An 18734-nucleotide genomic window follows, 5' to 3' on the forward strand; every position below is an offset into this window, starting at 1 on the left:
ACTTGAAAAGGTCTATCTGAATCAAAATGAGCTGTAAATGTAAAATACATCAGATTTTGAAAACTAAGCCCAAAAAAATATAAAATTGGAAGATACCTCAAATTTTTATAGTGATTGCACACTGAAACAATATTTTGGATAAGTTTGGTTAAATAAAATATATTAAAATGTCACCTTTTTAACTTTTAATATGGTACCTGGAAAACAGAAAATCTTTCTTTTGGCTAAAACTGCTTTAGATTGCTGAAATGTTACTGAAATAGTTTTTCCTCTCAATTTTTTAAAAGTTTTGTTAGCTAAAGATCATTTATTATACAAACTAAGCATTATACTATTTCATGCATCTTTTCCTTAGTGGTTTTTGTGTAAGTCCTGAGATCACAAAGATAAACCAGACCTTTGTTTTAAGCTATTTGCCATCTTGGATAAATAGATTATATAAGTAAATAATATATAGTGTAAAAATAATTGATACTGATACAAATGTCTTACTAAATAATTTTGTGTAGCTTTATCAGAATTGTGTTAACTTTATCTCTGTCAGAGTTGTAGTTAGTTGCCTTAGTTCTTCATTGAAATGGCTCTTGAGCCAGTGAGAGAAGATTATTTCAACTGGCATAAAATATATCCACTTATTAGAAAATTTATTAGAGTTTATAATTAGAAACTTAGTATTTTTCAGAGTATTGTGAAATTTGTGCCCTGCTCTATGATCTCATAAGATATTTTCTTTATATTAAATAAGCACTTTGATTAGGGTGAAATTCTTTTCCTAAGCCTATCACAGAAAAATATTGTTTGTTTTTATAAAATTGCCAAGACAATAGCATATGTCTAAAGAAAATATAATATCCTGCATAGTAGTTTATATTGAATATTAATTTGGTATTTCAATATTTATTTTCCTTACAAAAGCATAATTTACCCTCAGAATAAGGATGGTGAGCCAGAATACAATCCATGTGGAAAGTATATGGTAAAACTTCACCTCAATGGTGTCCCAAGAAAGGTGAATAATATCTCTCCCCACCCCAACCCCTTCTCTCTCCTTCCCCACCTTTGAATATTGAGTAGAATCATTAAGAAATGTTATGGTGTTATGCATATTGCTACCATTAACATCGTATGTTAATAATTAAAAATTAAGAAAGTCTTTTTAAAGATGATTTTGGGAAATTTATAGAAAGTTTCAAAAAGTAACATTGGGCTAATGATTACTGATGCTTAAACTTTAATCTGATAGTTCTTAATTGATTAAAAGGGAAAGGAAATAGGGCAAACTATAAGGTCACAAGAGTTTATATATGTAGTCATAACCTCAAACCTAAGAAGTCTTTCAGATTATGTTTTCTTTTGTGAAATATATACAGTCTGAAATTATACTGCTTTTTTTAAGAACTATGAACTTAGGTAATGGCCTGGCATTGTTGGGATTCTCTAGCTCTTGTCTACTCAGGTCCATGGATCAACATGAGCACTTATCTGAGAACTTGTTAGAATTGAAAAATTTAACGCCTTTCTGAACCTACTGAATCAGAATCTATATTTAAACAAATCCCCTGATACTTTCAGTCTGAGAAGTTGCTCAGTGGCTCAGTAATATTCAGATTTTGGTATGTATAAAATCATGTGGAGGGCTTAATTAAACACAGATTGCTGTCCTGTACCCCTCAGTTTGTGGGGTGGGGCCACAATTTGCATTTCTAACAAGTTCCCAGATGATGCGGGTGTTGCTAAGAAAACCCTTTGAGAACCGCTGCTCTAGATGATTACTTAAAAATTAAGCGGAATCATTGGGAATGATTTTTTCTGTAGTCTTTAACCCATTGTTTAAAGAATCTTTGAAAATGTAGTTGCATAATCCTCTTGTTAGTATTAGATCAGAATTTTTCCTATTCTCATTTCCCAAATCACTTTCTGGTGTGACTTAGAAACTGTATCTTTGTGGTGATCACTTCCTGTATTACTTAAATGTATCTTTTGGCCATAATGTTCTTTTACAACTGTACATAACATGAGTCTTTTTGCAGTTTTAGGTTAAAATTATATGTAGTAATATTATTTACCTTAAAAGTGAGGCCCTTTTATAATTACTTTAGATAAAATGTACATTTCTAGAATCTGTAATAATTTTGATGATATAGATCCATTTAACCAGTTGGCTCAAGGTGATCACATGACAGACAGCCTATAAAATGGAATAAAGACATTTTTTAATTATTTTATAATTTTTATAAATTGAGCAGATTCTAGAAATATGAAGCTATCATTACTTTAATAATGGGCATATTATGTCTTTTATTTCATCTATATGAAAGGGTATTTTTTTCCCTTTATAGAAAGGGTTTAAGATATTTTGTACCACTTAAGGAAATTAATGTTTTCTTTCTCTAGGTGATCATTGATGATCAATTACCTGTTGATCATAAGGGAGAATTGCTCTGTTCTTATTCTAACAACAAAAGTGAATTATGGGTTTCTCTCATAGAAAAAGCATATATGAAGGTCATGGGAGGATATGATTTCCCAGGATCCAATTCGGTAAGTATCCGGAGGATCCAGACACAGACTTATGCTATCTAATATGACTATTTTAAATGTGAGAGATTATAGATGATATTTTTATTTAAAGGAAAATGAAACAGAATCTGAACCTCTGAAAAATGTTAATCAATCACCTTATTAAGGAAAACTATTTTCTTTCACAAGGATACTGCATTGTAAAGGATTCAGGGAAGCCTAAAATGCAAGTCTGCTGTCATGTTGAGATACAGGACCAATTAGATACAGCATACCTTTCCAAAGAAGTCTCTTCAGATCAAAGGGATGTGTCATATTGTCATCCTTATGTGTATTCTTTGGATTATAAATTCAGGTTCAAGGAGTTTGTGTTTTAGTTTTTCCCAGTCTTAACACTGCTTAACCTACAAAATCAAGGTGTGTGCCAGTGTCCTTTAGTTGGATGAGGTAGACTGAGCTTATGCCAAAAATTAGATTAGTATAACTTTGAATTAGGACACTAACCAGACTGTGGCCTTAGAAAAGGTATGTAACCATTCCTAGCATCTTTGCTTGTCTGTAATATGAGGATAATACCCACCTTTCAGAGTTGGGAAAATTAAATGAAGTAAAGTATGCAAGTTATCCATCCTTCATAGCTGATTAGTTTCCCACCTAATACCAGGCTTTCTTCACACTCCTGGTTCTTATAATGCTAGGCAAAGAATGTATAGGTCATACTTAAATGTAATAGGATATTAAAATATCTTCTTGGCCTACATGCTCAATTGTTCTGTTCTTCAAATATATTTATAGTTTAGTTTCTAATTCAGTGCCTTTTAATTTACCCAGTGCAGCGTAGAGAGAGAAAGAATGAGAATATATGTAAGACTTTAGAAAAGTGACTGTTCTAAGAACTCACTAAGTGACTGTCAGTGTCATTATTAAAGCAGCTTTTATCTGTAACATGTTTTTAGCTTTTCATTGTATTTACCAGTAGGACAGTTGTTGTGTTCAGAAAAAACAACAGATTATAAGGAATAAACTTGTGCTTAAATCGGGGTAGAAACTTGAGTTAAATAAGAAACGTATTACTGGTCGAAAACAATCGATGATATTTAATAGCTACCATGGGGATTTATTAAAGAGCTTGGAAACAATATTGACAGTCCTGAAAATGTGTTTATGTTGGCAGAATATTGATCTTCATGCACTGACTGGGTGGATACCAGAAAGGATTGCTATGCATTCAGATAGCCAGACTTTCAGTAAGGATAATTCTTTCAGAATGCTTTATCAAAGGTAAACATTTCCTCTCTCTCTTTGATAGTAAAAGAGGCAGTTTTTACAAATTCATGCTTTAGAAGAGATAATACAGAGGCTGCATTTTTAGTTATTTAGGGAAATTCTGGTTTTATGTGTTTTTATTTTTATTTTTGTTTGTTTAAGTAATCTACACTTAACTTGTGGCTCAAACTCCATGACCCCCCAAATCAAGAGTCACATGCTCCACCAACTGAGTAAGCTAGGTACCCCCAGGAAATTGTGTTTTGAAAATGGACTTCACTTTATGTACTTGCTATGGCCAGCCCTCAGTCATCCTCAGTGATAGTGACAATTAATCCAGATTATAAATAATCCAAAACATTTGAATCTGGAATATGTCATATGGGCAAATTGTTTCATACTTCTTAAGTACTTACTTTGAGGGAACGTGGAAAAAGAGAAGTATGAGAATATAAAGAAGACGACAGCTTTTAAGCCTTCAATGAATAATCCATAGGTAGAGATGGGAAGGTTGTGCAGTAATACATATTCAGTAGTGAAACTAGAAAATTTCGAAGATTTGTCAAAGTGTATTTGACATCTTCAACTTCATTTGTAAATCATTTGAAAACTTAGCATTTGCTTTCCTTCATTGGTAAGTTTCTACCTTACAATTATCTAAAACTGGAGAAGGGTGGGGCAGTGTAATAATTTATCTGATATGTTGTGAAAAGAAGCATAGTTCTTGTTCTCTAAGGAGTGTTGGGAATATCCCATTTTAGAAAAGATGTCAAATTTGTGGAAATTTTCATGTAAACTATTAGACTGAAGGAAAGGTAGTGTGATCTGATGGTATAAATCTGATGTTTTCCTTTAGTTATTTGTCTATTGGGGTCATTCCAGGTTTCACAAAGGGGATGTCCTCATCACTGCATCAACTGGAATGATGACTGAAGCTGAAGGAGAGAAGTGGGGTCTGGTTCCCACACATGCATATGCTGTTTTGGATATTAGAGAGTTCAAGGTTTTGCTTTACATATTTTTCTTCTTTCTCATACCTGATTGTAAGATATTGCAAGGATCCCAAATAGTGTAATAGGCTTTTTTTTTTTTAATTTAAATTTTAGGTAGTTAACATACAGTGCAATATTGGTTTCTAGAGTAGAATTCAGTGATTCGTCACTTACATACAATATCCAGTGCTCATCAGTAGTATAATAGCTTTTGAATACTGACACATCAAGGCTCAGATGAAGTTTTAAAAATCATTCTACCTATTATATTAAATAATTTGACCTTGACCATTAGAAATTATGAAATAAAAAGATGGGAAATGTAATGGCAGTGATAGCAGATATTGATGACAAAACAGAAATGCCTTTTGCCTCTTTAAAGTCATTAAATTTGTCTCAAAATTTGTTGAGGTAAACATGTAGCCCTCTAGGTTCTGAGCTATTTGCTGATGTTGGGGGTAGTCACAGCATTAGGCTCTAGAGCATGGTAGACATTCAGTAAATATTTACGAAAGGACAAAAAAATAAGGGAATATCTATGAATAAGAAATATGCCAATGGATTTGCAAATGTTTCTATTCCTAGCAGCCCTAACATGCTCTCAGGCATTTCAGATTCTTTCTTTGCTCAAATGTTGGAATAGTTGACTTTATTACTTCTTGGGTTATTGATTACCTCTTTTTAAATGAAAAAGAGATCTGTTCTATGGATTAGAAAGTACAGAGATTGTTAAGGGAGGATTCTTTATCCCTGATGATAGAGAGTACCTAAGCTGTGTAGTCACTGGAAAGTTTAACTAGCCATGTGTTCACTTTCCCCTGCTTAAACTTGCAGAAGGAAGTAGTGATCGATCAGCAATGACATTGTTCTGCTGTGTGTTAATTAGATTGATTTTCTTATATAGCTTGTGGAATTATATGAAGTATGAAAGCAGTAGGGACCTGCTGCAACATCAATTTATTTAGTCTCAAGGCTTTCTAAATCAGCCACTACCGTATCTCTAACCATTGTGTATAAAATAAATAGTGTTTTCCTTTAAAAACATAAAAATTGATTACCTAAAGTAAAAAAAAAAATATGTGAAATTGAATAAGCTGAGAGATTTGTGCTTGGTATAGAAATGTGTTTTAGAATTTTCCACAAACGTGAGTCAAAATATTGGCCATAACATTTGCTGTGTAACATACACATTAATACTATGTGTATGTTATTTTATTGTTAAAACATCCTTGTAAGTGATCAGGATGCCTGGGTGGCTCACCTGCCTTTGGCTCAGGTCTTGGGATTGAGTCCCACATCAGGCTCCTTGCTCAGCAAGGAACCTGCTTTTCCCTTTCCCTCTGCCCCTCCCCTTGCTTGTGCTTGTGCTCTCTCTCTCTCTCTCTCTTTGACAAATAAAGTCTTCAAAAAAAAGTTAATTAAAAAAAATCCTGGTAGGTGATCAACAGTGAGGTAATAACAAGACAATTAAATTTAGATAATGAAATTCAATATAGAAGTAAGCTTGAATTTGAAGAAATTTTCTGTGAAGATTGTGTCATTTACTTTGAATAATAAGGCTGTTTGTTGTGATTGCTTAAAGGAAACCAAACAAATAACTTATGAGTGAAATAGGCACCTGTGGTTTGATGTGAAAACAAAACATTTAAAAGCTTGCTGAATGTCAGTAAAGAATTTCAGGTAGCAGCAGTTTTAGTTTAGTTCATCATTTTTATCTTAGTTTTGCTGTCTGTATTTTGAGATAGTTCCTTAGTCCTGACTTGAATTTTAAAATATTTCCAAAAATATTATCTCATTAGGCATTTATCTCTAGAACCTCTGTTGTGCACATAGACCCAATCTTAGACAAAAGCTATTGCCAATCTTCTACGTTTTGTGAATTTCTTCACTTAATAAGATTTTATTAATACAAATGTTTCCTTTTTTTTTTTTTCTCTAACTAGCTTGAATATTTTAAGATCTTCACACTTTTAGTCTCAGCAGTCCTTTGGGTCATTTTGTTGTGTTTGAGGTTACATTCCATAGTCTATTGTGAAGCTGCATCTCAGTTTCAAGCTGCCATCTCTAAGTCCAACATGTCTTACCAAGGGATTTTTTTAATCTGTCCAACTCTTTTCATTTGCTCCCCCTTGGAAATAATTTTGAAAATGGAATGTTTTATCATAAAGGAGATCCTTTTTTAGTCTTAACATTTTTTCTCCCTACTCAGGGCCTCTGAATTGCAGGCTCTTCAAACAAAATCTATAGCTCCTTCTTAGCATCCTAAAAATGTCAGTGATGACTGGGACCTGCCCCAAAAGAGCTTAGCAATTATCTCTCTCCTTTATATTTCTTCTTTAAAAAGTGTTAGGGTTCTGAATATACTTTTTTTTTTTAAGGTTTTATTTATTGGGGCACCTGAGTGGCTCAGTCATTAAGCGTCTTCCTTCGGCTCAAGTCATGATCCTAGGGTCCTGGGATTAAGCCCCACATCCGGCTCCTTGATCAGCAGGAAGCCTGCTTCTCCCTCTCCCACTTACTTGTTTGTGTTCCTCTCTTACTGTCTCTCTCTCTGTCAAATAAATGAAATCTTTTAATAAAAGAAAAGGTTTTATTTATTTCAGAGAGAGAAAAAGAGAACATGAGCAGGGGGAGGGACAGAGGGAGAAACAGTCTCCCTGCTGAGCAAGGAACCCAATGCGAGACTCATCCCAGGACCCTGGGATCAGGAGGCAGATATCCTACTTATGTAGAACTAGGTTTTATGGCGGGAGGGAGGGGAGTTAAATATCTGTGTGGCAGGGGCAATAGTGGACAAGTGGTAAGAAGAAATTGAGAAAAGGAATTGGAAGATTCTCGAGAGAAATGAATGTCCAGATATCACATCTTTCCCTGGCCATGATTTGCTACATTTAAAATAGCTGAGGACTGTATCTTTCAAAAATGTCCCCCAAATAGTTTGACATCATTAGAAAATGAATACAATTTCCTAATTTGACTGCTTGAAATAAGACACTCTTTTGGATTTACAGGCTCTTTTGGTTTTCTGAGTTCAAGTACTGAGTTCTGTAGACGCACCCAGTATTTGCTGAGCACTTACCAAAACCTTAATAGTCTGTTTTATAAACTCAGGACTTCTGAAAAATGACAGTAGTGTTACCATTTCAAGTTTACAGTCTCATTGGGGAGACAAAACTCATGCATTTGTACAAGTAGGAAACAAGATAGAATATTAATTGTTTTAAACTAAAGTAATATAGAATATTAATGTTACAAAGTTTAGAGAAGTAGTAGTAATTAAAAGAAGACCATTACTAATTACTAAATATTTTGCGTATTTTGGATATGTTAATTCATTTAATCTTCACAACAGTGTTCTAGGGGATATTGTAATCTTCATTTTATGTGTGAGTAAACAAATGATCAGAGAGTAAATGACCCACCAAAGGTCCATAAAGCTAATTAATAGAGCTGGCATTTGGTCCCATTTCTTTCTGACTCCAAAGTCCATGTTGTTGTTGTTTTTTTCTCTTCTTCACTGCTGCAGTCTTCATTGAGAGAATCGGTGGAGAAAAAAGCTAAGGAGTATCTGAAAGGATCTTAAGGGAGAAGGGTGGTTACAAGGGATCAGAGAGGGCTTTCCAGGAAAGGGGGACAGCATGGGTAAATAAGGATTATTTGTGGGGATAATGAGAGAAAAGACTAGATTAGAGCCAAGGGTATGAGTACTAGAAAGTAAAGTGGGGCCAGAGTAGAGTAGACTTTGAAAGGGTGGGCAATTTATGGTGCTCTAAGGCAGCACTGTCAAAAAGAACTTCCTACTATGATGGAAGTGTTCAGTATCTGTGCAGTGCATAAGCTGATAGCTATACATGGTCCTTGAACACTTGAAATGTGACTAGTGTGACTAAGGAATTGATTTTTATTTTTTTATTTAAAAAAAATTTTAATTACCACCTGTGGGTAGTGACTACCATATGACAGCATAGCTCTTGGGAATAGGTAGGCATCAGATAAGTTATGTAGTGAAAATATTGATTAAAGAATATTGTAAATTGATGTGGAAGGAAAAGTATTGATCAGTATTCAAAATGCAACCTCTCTTAGAAAATGCATGATATAACTAATAAAAATTTGGTAAAACTGTTTTGCAACTTTATCTTTTTTTTTTTTTCTTAATAGGGGCTGCGATTTATCCAGCTGAAAAATCCTTGGAGTCATTTACGTTGGAAAGGAAGATACAGTGAAAATGATATAAAAAACTGGACCCCAGAGTTACAAAAATATTTAAACTTTGATCCTCGAACAGCTCAGAAAATAGACAATGGTAAATATATCTTTTCAATTTTGATATCATTCAATCTTCAACATGCTTTAATAATATGAAATGTATTAACTGAAGTTATTTGTCATTAAGATATTGTATGGATTAACAGGCATCTAATTTTCAGGAATATTTTGGATTTCATGGGATGATCTCTGCCAGTATTATGATGTGATTTATTTGAGCTGGAATCCAGGTCTTTTTAAAGAATCAACATGTATTCATAGGTAACTTTTTTTGTATATTTCAGAATATGCTTTATAGTGGTCTCCACTTTTATCACGTAAAATATAAGGATTAACTTATGAAGATTAGCATTTTTTTGTCATTCCTGCAAATGACTGCCATGTGATAGGTATTTTCTTTATATGCTGTTTTGGTTATCCCCAAAATTATTTAAGCAATAAAACAAAAATCCTGATAACCTAGTTGTATTAGAAACACAAAACATTTTTTTTTTTTTAGGAAACACAAAAATTTTTAAAATAGTTTGTTTTAGCTCAATGAAAAATTTAATTACTGTTTTCTTTCTTGACTTTCTTTTTTAGTACTTGGGATGCCAAGCAAGGACCTGTGAAAGATGCCTATAGTCTGGCCAACAACCCCCAGTACAAACTGGAGGTGCAGTGTCCACAAGGGGGTGCTGCAGTTTGGGTTTTGCTTAGTAGACACATAACAGACAAGGTACCTTCTTATGTGTCCCATACAGAAACTTTAAAAAATATAATTAGACCATTGTGAATAAGATATGTAATTTGGTCACCAGCCTGTTTCATTTATATAGGTGACTTGAAGATAGTGTTGTATTACATAAATGTGTATTTTCCTCTAAGGAAATTTATATACTTAAAATCTTGAAGAAGAATGTGAGTTTATGCTTGTCAGGGTTTTGAGCTTGATTATGTAGGTCTTAAGAATACTATCATTAGAATACTCTGAAGGGGGTTTAAAGATGTTAAATCATTAGGCCTGATTCTGTAAACCATAACTATAATCTTAATAGCCTCAGAGTCTTATCTAATGTATTACTTTATACAATGTGGTCATCCATTGAAATGAGTTTAATTCAGAAAAGCAGTTTTTACAGCACTAAGTAGCTGAAATGCTCTTAAAATTAGAATTTTTTTTCCCTACTAAGAGCATTTTGAGCCCATTTTCCTAACTATATTGGATACTTTGTACTTCCAGGATGATTTTGCAAATAATCGAGAATTTATCACAATGGTTGTATACAAGACTGATGGGAAAAAAGTTTATTACCCAGGTATGTTTAGTAGACAGACATTCAAACATTAAAATTTTATTTGCCTGATTAAAATGACAAACTTTATGTAGATAATACACAGAAATAATGCTGATAGGCTAATAAAAACCATTCGAACAGATGTGGTGGTATTTATGCTACTTTGGTGTTTTGTTCTGATTTTAATTTAGAGACCTCAGGAATTTGAGATTCCAGTATTCTTGCATATTGCTGTCAGAGTTTTATTTCTAAAACTTAAATCCTATCTGATCAAAAATCCTGTGATTTTCTATGGGCCCCTGGATAAAATCTGAGCACTCTGGCATGGTTTGTAAGACTCTTGATATCCTGACCTTAACCTTTCTGTTGCCTTTTATCTCAGGCCACAGCTTTTCATACTGCCTTCAGTGAGGTACTGATTACTCCTGAACATTCCATGCCCTTGCTTCCCCTCTTTTCATTCAGTTTCTTCTCCCAAGTCTCTCTCTCCTCCCTCTCCTCTACCCACTTACTCCTCTTACCCTAGTCTATATAATAAACATGGTTAAGATCCAGCTTATATGTTATTTTCTGTGATAACCTTTCTGCCAGGCAACGTGACTCTTTCCCTCTGTAGGGCTCCTGAGGCATTTAATAGACTATATTGAAATCACTTTCCTTTCACATTAAAAAAAAAAAAAAAAAGTTTACCATATATTAAGCATAGGAACTGTTAGTTTATGTGCTTGTTGGAGAGACAGAAATAAGAAAAATACCAGGTAGTGATGTGTCTCTAAAGAAATAAGTAGGGTTATGTGTTTGTGACGGATAGGTTGCTTTGGTTGGGTGGCCATGGAAGACCTTTTTGAGAAGGGGTAAGAGGAAGTCTGAATGACAAAAGGGGATCAGTCATGCAAAGAAATAAAGGGAAAAGCATTATAGGCAGAGGGAATAACAAGTTGGGGGACTCTAAAATGAGGGCAAAAGAGTGTTTTTTAGAAACAAAAATAAGGCCAGTAGGCCTAGGGTGGTATGGTATCAAGAGGTCAGAAAGGTATGCAGGCTCAGATGACAGATGTTCTGTAAGCCACACCAGGGTTTGGATTTTGTTCTAAGTGTAATAGGAAATCTTTGGAGAGCCGGATTTTGTTCTAAGTGTAATAGGAAATCTTTGGAGAGCCTTGATCCGGAAAATGACATGATACAAAATTTTTTTAAAGACCATTCTTTGTAGAATTATATTGGCAGGGACAAAAAATGGAAAAGTACAAAATTAGTGATTTTTTTTTTTTTTTAAGATTTTATGTATTTATTTGTCAGAGAGAGAGGAGCGACAGTGAGCACAGGCAGACAGAGTGGCAGGTAGAGGCAGAGGGAAAAGCAGGCTCCCCGCCAAGCAAGGAGCCCAATGTGGGACTCGATCCCAGGATGCTGGGATCATGACCTGAGCTGAAGGAAGCTGCTTAACTAACTGAGCCACCCAGGCATCCCCAAAATTAGTGATTTTGAGAAAGAACTTAGCATAATAGGGGAGTATAGATGAGGAGGAGTGGACAGATTTGGGTTTCAATAGGATTTTCAGGATCTTAGTTAATTTTGAATTAATTAATTCAATTTTAATTAATTAATGAATTTTAATCTGCATTCATTTTTAGGCTTACTTCATAAAAAGCTGTTATAACATTTACTGAGATAGGCAAAAACTGAGCATGGGGCAGAGGAAGCAGTTTTGTTGTGGAGTAAAAGCAAAAGTTAATTTTTTTTGTTGTTACTTATTTAAAATACCTATTAGATATCCAGGTATAGAAACCAAAGAAACAATTGGATTTTTGGGTAGAGTTCTGAGATAAGGTTAGGGTTATAGATGCAGATTGAAGAATCAGGGGTATACAGATGCCTTTTGAAGATAGGACTGCATACACTGCCATTGGAGAGAGTTGTAGGTACAGAGATGAACACCCAGGACCTGACCCTTGGATTCAGACAGCTTAAGGTTGAGCAGAAGAGAGTTACTGCAGAAAAATTAGAACAGAGTACCTGAGGAAATAAAGTAAGATTTACATGGCCCAAGTGAGGACAGTGTTTCATGAGGGAAAAGAGTGGACAAATGCATCTATTGTTATTTTAGAGGTAAGGTAGGTTAGAGAAGAAATAATTGGACTTAGCATCCTGGTAGTCATTGTTGACCTTAACAAGAACAGAGTTGGTAGAGAGGTAAGCTTAGAAGCGCAAATAGAGTGGATTGAGGAGAGACTGGGAGGTAAGGAAGCAATTATTGACCGTTCTTTCAAGAAGGCTGGGCAAAAGAAAGTGGTTTCGTTAAGTCTTATTTTTATTTAGTGAGAGAAAAACATGGTATTCATCCCCCTGACACGGGGTGAGGGGGGGAGGCGGAGAACAGGCCCTGACTCCTATCAGTCAGTCATTATCAAGAGATTTTGATATTCCAGAATGGGCATGGCACATACGATTTCAAGGATTAAAGGTAAATTAGCCAAATTTCCCATTTTTCATTATGTTGGCCACTATACAACCAAAAAACCACAAATATTGTGAGTAGCTATTCCTAGCATTAAGATATTTATATGGCTTTTGAACTTAAAAATATTTTTGTTGCACTTTTTATTTGGACTTTTTTTAAACAATGCTCCCTCTTAACATTTAATGATACTGCCTTTTCAGAAAAAAATAATTTCTGGTTTACAATTTTATTTTCATTACAGCACTCAGGTGAATTAAAAAACACTCTCTGTCATTCCCATTTGATAAGAGAGTAAACTGAGGCACAGAAAGGTTAAAAATCTTGTCCAAGATTTTTGTTTTTCTCCTCACACTAGATCACACCACTCTAAGCATTAGATATTTATTACCTGTTTGAGATACTAAAATGTTTATTTTTTTCAATAGATTATATAAGTATTCAGTATTCCTAAATAAGCTAAACAGTATAGCATTGATTTTAAATGACATGTAATAATTGACATGCATGAAATAATTTTATTGTATTGGCTTGATTGCAATAAAACATCAGAGACTATATCATGCAGCATTGTTTGAAATAGCAAAATACTGGAAATAATCTGTGAGATTGTCAGAATAACTAATAAGGTTATAAATAAGTCATATTCATATAATGGTATCTCTTACAGAGAGTTTTAAAAGGAATAAACCGTATCTATATAGAACGTGAATCTAAAAAACATTGAGTAAAAGATGAAAGCTTTAAAATAAGACAATATGGTGTCCTTTTTTTAGATATATACCCACAGAAATAACATTTACTCATTCATTTTTAGGGATGTGTGTGTGTTTAATACTGAAAAGATGCCCAGGGGAGCCTGGGTGGCTCAGTGGGTTAAAGCCTCTGCCTTCAGCTCAGGTCATGATCCCAGAGTCCTGGGAGCCTGCTTCCCTTCCTCTCTCTGCCTGCCTCTCTGCCTACTTGTTATCTGTCAAATAAAATCTTAAAAATGAAAGAAAGAGAGAGAGAGAGAGAGAGAGAGAGAGAGAAAGAGAAAGAGAAAAAGAAAGAAAGAAAAGATGCCCATTAACCCATCAGAGTGAAACAGAATGAGACTAAGGGTGGTGTTTAAAAGGGATGTTTTATAAGGAAGCTAGTATGACTCCCAAAAATCTTAATTTAGTTCTGAATGGTGAGGAATATAGATATATTTTTACATACTACTTTGTATCTTAAAAAATATTGCCTCAAAATAAAAAAGCACCGGTCTTGATTTTAAAATCCTCTACTGGAGAAAATTCAGCACAGGACTAGTAGGTATTATCTTCTGTCTCATTGAGTGTATTCCAAAAGATAGTCTTTACTTACTAGCAGTTATTTAAAATTTTTAATTATAAAGTTTGAAGTTGAAATTCCTTTTGTACTATTATGTTTTAAAGATGGAATCAAGGGGGAGGAATGTCCATCCATTTAATTTTTTTTCCTATCATGACCTATAAAACTTTAATTTAAAAAGTATAGAAACTAAAGTATCCTTTTCTGTAAACCTACTTATTTGTAGGTGACCCGCCTCCATACATTGATGGCATTCGAATTAACAGCCCTCATTATTTGACTAAGATAAAGCTGACCACACCTGGGACCCATACCTTTACATTAGTGGTTTCTCAGTATGAAAAGCAGAATACAATCCATTATACTGTCCGGGTGAGTAAACCAACATACAATGACAGAACACAATAATTTCAAGTACATAATGTGCTCTGCTTCTTAGTGGGATTAGCTATAGAAAAAAATGTATTTCTGAAAATTATCTATTAATTTTTGTGTATGCTTATATTAATTCAGCATTAAATTACGATGCTTCCCAGAGAAATTAATGCTTTTGAAAAGTAATATTTTTATTTTGAATGACATATTGAATGAACATTTTAATTTTCAGAATAATAGTTTGGTCCTGAGGTAATGTGATACACTGAAATAAATTATTCTATCTCAGAACAAGCAGTTAAGAACTCCTTTATCCTATGTAATACTTTAATTGACTTAAAAAACACAACTTTGAACTCTGTGAAAGGAAATCAGTTGCCTATGAATATACTGCTCTCTTATAGCTGGGCCGGTTAGTTGGTTGGTTGGGGTAGAAGAAGGTTATTGTAATTTTGTTCTGCATAGGTTTTTTCCCATACATCAGTAAGGGAGCTCAACTTGAATAGATTTTTAGTGATGAAAGGAACATTGGGTGGCTGCTTCTACCCACCTTTTTTGTTCAGATGCAGAAACCAAGGCCTAGGGACATTGTCCTGAGTCACACATAGGAGCAGAGAAAGCCAGAAAAAGATCCCTAGCTGCTCAATTCCTAGTTTATTAAGCCTGTGTACAGAATAATTACTTTTATGCCAACTGATTTTTCAGTCTTCTAGTATATTCTTTATCACTATGGAGTTTTTATAAGCAAAATGCACTATGGAGTTTTTTATAAACTTTATCAATACAATAAATTTTGTTTAAAATCTAGGTATATTCAGCCTGCAGCTTTACTTTTTCAAAGATTCCTTCACCGTACACCTTATCAAAACAGGTAAGAATTCTTTCTCTGGGTCATAATATCAGAGAACGGTTAGAATTCCCTGGTCTTTTTCTCCTTTTCTCATTTTATTCACATTTAAGAATTTTCTTACAAAATAAAACATTCTGGACTTGACAGTAATACCGGAAATGTAAGTGGCCTCCAGTCTGGGTTGGAATACAAGATCTTCAGTGAACAACATTTAGTGATTCTGTGAAAAGAAATAAGGCTAAAAGTAAAAAGATTATGCAGACTTTGGTCATTAGGGAAGGATTCATCATGTAGATGAACCTTCATTTTATATTTATTTTTTTAAAAGATTTATTTCAGAGAGAGTGCACAAGCATGAGTTGGGGGAGGGACAAGGGGAGTATTAGTCTCTCTGCTGAGCAGGGAGCCTACCACAGAGCTCCATCCCAGAACCCTAACATCTTGACCCAAACTGAAAGCAGATGTTTAACAACAGAGCCACCCAGACATCCATAATTGAACCTTGAAAATAGAATTTGAGACTGGTTTTGCAGGGTGTGCTAGATGTCATCTGTAGAGGAAGATTTGAGGGAGAATTCTTGGCTCCCTTATCAAATATTAATTGACCATGTATGCTTGGGTTTATTTCCAGGCTCTTTATTCTTTTGGGCCTATATGTGGTTTTTATACTGTCAGTACTTATTTTGATGACTATAGCTTTATAGTGCAGCTTGAAATCGGGAAGTGTGTTATTCCTGCTTTGTTCTTTCTCAGGATTTCTTCGGCTATTCAGAGTCTTTTGTGGTTCTGTGTAAATGTTAAGAGTGTTTTTTGTGTGGGGCCCCTGGGTGGCTCAGTGGGTTAAACCCTCTGCCTTCGGCTCAGGTCATGATCCCAGGGTCCTGGGATCAAGCCCGGCATCGGGCTCTCTGCTCAGCGGTGAGCCTGCTTCTCCCTCCCTCTCTCTGTCTGTCTCTCTGCCTACTTGTGATCTCTGTCTGTCAAATAAATAAAATTTAAAAAAAAATTTTTTTAAGTGTTTTTTGTGTTTAAAAAAAAAGTCATTGGAGTCCTCTAATAGGGATTGGATTGAATTTATAGGTAACTTTTGGTGTATTGACATTTTAACAATATTAACTCTTTCAGTCTATGAACATAGGATATCTTTCCATTTATTGTGTTATTTTCAATTTCTTTGATTAATGTTTAATAGTAGTTTTCAGATGATAGCTCTTTTATCTCCTTAAAATTATTCCTAAGTATCTTATTATTTTTGTTATTTTGAGATTGATTTATTTTTCAGAAACTTCATTGTTAACATAGAAATGCTACTGATTTCTGTATCTTAATTTTGTATCTTTCAGCTTTACTGAATTTGTTGATAAGATCTAACAGTCTTTTGTTTGAGTCTTTAGGTTTTTCTATATATAAAATCGTGTCATCTGCAAATAGAGACAATTTTATTTTTCCTTTCCAGTTTGCTACATTTTCTTTTTCTTGTCTGATTACACCAGCTAGGACTTCCAGAATATGTTGAATAGGAGTGGTAAGAGTGGACATTTTTGTCTTATTCCTGATCTTAGAGGAGAGGCATTCTCTTTTCATCATTGTGTATGTTAACTATAAGCTTGTCATATGTGGACTTTATTATGTTGAGATATGTTCCTTCTATTCCACATTTCTTAGGAAAGCATTTCTTCCATGAATGGATATTGAATTTTGTCAGGTGCTTTTTCTGTGCCTGTGGACAGATTCTTCTAATGGAAGAATAAGATTCTTCCATTCTATCTATTGTGACTTACCACACTGGACTGATTAGCATGTGTTGAACCATCCTTGCATCCCTGGGGATTGTATGTTTTCATATAGATCATTAAGCTTCCTAAAGGATTATTGTGCATTCTTTGTGTTACAGTTCATAGATCTCCATTTCTTAGGGTTATTGGAGCATTGCTCATTTTTTGGATGATGTCCCATTTACCCGATTTTTTGTGATCATTCGTTTTTAGGTTTGTAAATCTGCACATTGAGTGATTAGGCTAACTTTCCAGCTTTGCTGTGGCAGGACTTTTTCCACCAGTTAGCTTACTAACAGTTAAACCAGTTAGGTTTCTGGGTGTCTGCTGGTATTGTCCTTGGGCAGACTGGGCCTGCCATGATGGCCTGTTTTGGGGCAAGGCCGCTGTTAGGACTCTGAGGATGGGAATGGTGGTAGAGAGAACAGCTGGGTAGGACTGCTGGCTTGGTCCTATCCAAATGAGGCTGTGGAACAGGCTCCACAGTTGCTTAGATTCTCTGGTCAGACTTACTACAAAGTCGGGACATGATACTATAATCAGTAGTAGATGGGGCTATGAATTAGTTTCCCTGCTTTGGTAGGGCAACAGGACAGGACCCAGGGGTTGTGCATCTCTTTGTATGGGGACCTGTACTGAATCCCCTAGTCAGGTGAGGCCACCACTTCTGCTCTGCAGACAGGGCAAACCCACAAGCTGTGCTTTTTGTTCAAGCGCCACTATGAAAGGGCTGTTGGGTTATGCAGTTCTCCATGTGCACTGGTTCAGTTCACTGTTCAGAGAACCTGAAGGCTATATTCAGTGATGAGCAGGCCTACAAATCAGATTTCCTGCCTGGGCTCAGCAGGAGAAGCATCTCTTTGTTATCTTGACATAAGCCCACCTACACCCCAAGCTGTAACCAGACAGGGCACACTGGCTTTGCTCCGTGAACTCTTGGTTCTGCCTACTCTTTGCCACTGGAATGCACAGCATCCAGTAGTTGTCACCAGCCCTTCTGGTCAGATGGAGCTGGAAGGCAGCATCGACAGCAGTTGAGGCTGTGATTCAGCTCCTTGCCTGATGTGGGCAATCCAGGCTGTAAGGCCAGCAGAACCATTTGGCTATACAAGTCAGGCAGATCTGCACCCCGCCAAGCTCCTGGGTGAAGCATATCCCTAACTTGGTTCTGCAATTACTACTTGGGTGCCGCAGGTATAATGAATTCAGCCTGCTGAGGTGAGGTCCCCATGCTGGTTGTTGCAAGCTCCACCCTTTTCTTTGTCACAGTTTCTCCTGTAATCCTTATGGTGTGAGATCAGGTAGGGGCTTTTGTAAAGCAAATCACAGTTCTTAGGGGAAGCTTGTTCACTGAAGAATCAGAAGCTCTGGGGAGACATCACCACCTGGTGCTGGCCTGGAGATGGTGCAGTCAACATGTAGCTGCTTCTCTTGTCCTTCTAATGTAACCTGTCTTGGGCTCTGTGGTGCAGGAGGGTACTTCTGCCTCACATCCATGTTCAGGAATTTCTCAGTACCATCCTCTTCTGGAATAGCTGTTAGTTGTCCCTGTGAACGGGAGCAAAGCAGGAGGAACCTTTGTTGCCATCTTGGTGACACCATTCCCTTTTTGAAGTCCTTAAAGTAGAATTGGAG

The 18734-nt window shown here is 35.4% G+C and overlaps 1 protein-coding gene across 2 annotated transcripts in view; it reads left to right on the plus strand.

Annotated features, from left to right (window-relative positions):
• The window catches only part of CAPN7 (calpain 7), a 42561-nt gene that overhangs the window by 20235 nt on the left and 3592 nt on the right, over window positions 1-18734 (plus strand). The window contains exons 9-18 of one of the 2 annotated variants that reach the window (XM_082684574.1): window positions 916-1009; window positions 2395-2541; window positions 3695-3801; window positions 4669-4789; window positions 8940-9084; window positions 9209-9308; window positions 9630-9765; window positions 10270-10345; window positions 14326-14471; window positions 15283-15345. In XM_082684574.1, coding sequence (XP_082540700.1) covers window positions 916-1009; window positions 2395-2541; window positions 3695-3801; window positions 4669-4789; window positions 8940-9084; window positions 9209-9308; window positions 9630-9765; window positions 10270-10345; window positions 14326-14471; window positions 15283-15345 — 1135 coding nt within the window. The remainder of the gene's footprint in view (window positions 1-915; window positions 1010-2394; window positions 2542-3694; window positions 3802-4668; window positions 4790-8939; window positions 9085-9208; window positions 9309-9629; window positions 9766-10269; window positions 10346-14325; window positions 14472-15282; window positions 15346-18734) is intronic. The other variant, XM_082684575.1, reaches the window with a different exon arrangement.

The sequence above is a fragment of the Mustela nivalis genome, assembly GCF_964662115.1.
Source record: "Mustela nivalis genome assembly, chromosome: 1".
Taxonomy (NCBI): domain Eukaryota; kingdom Metazoa; phylum Chordata; class Mammalia; order Carnivora; family Mustelidae; genus Mustela; species Mustela nivalis.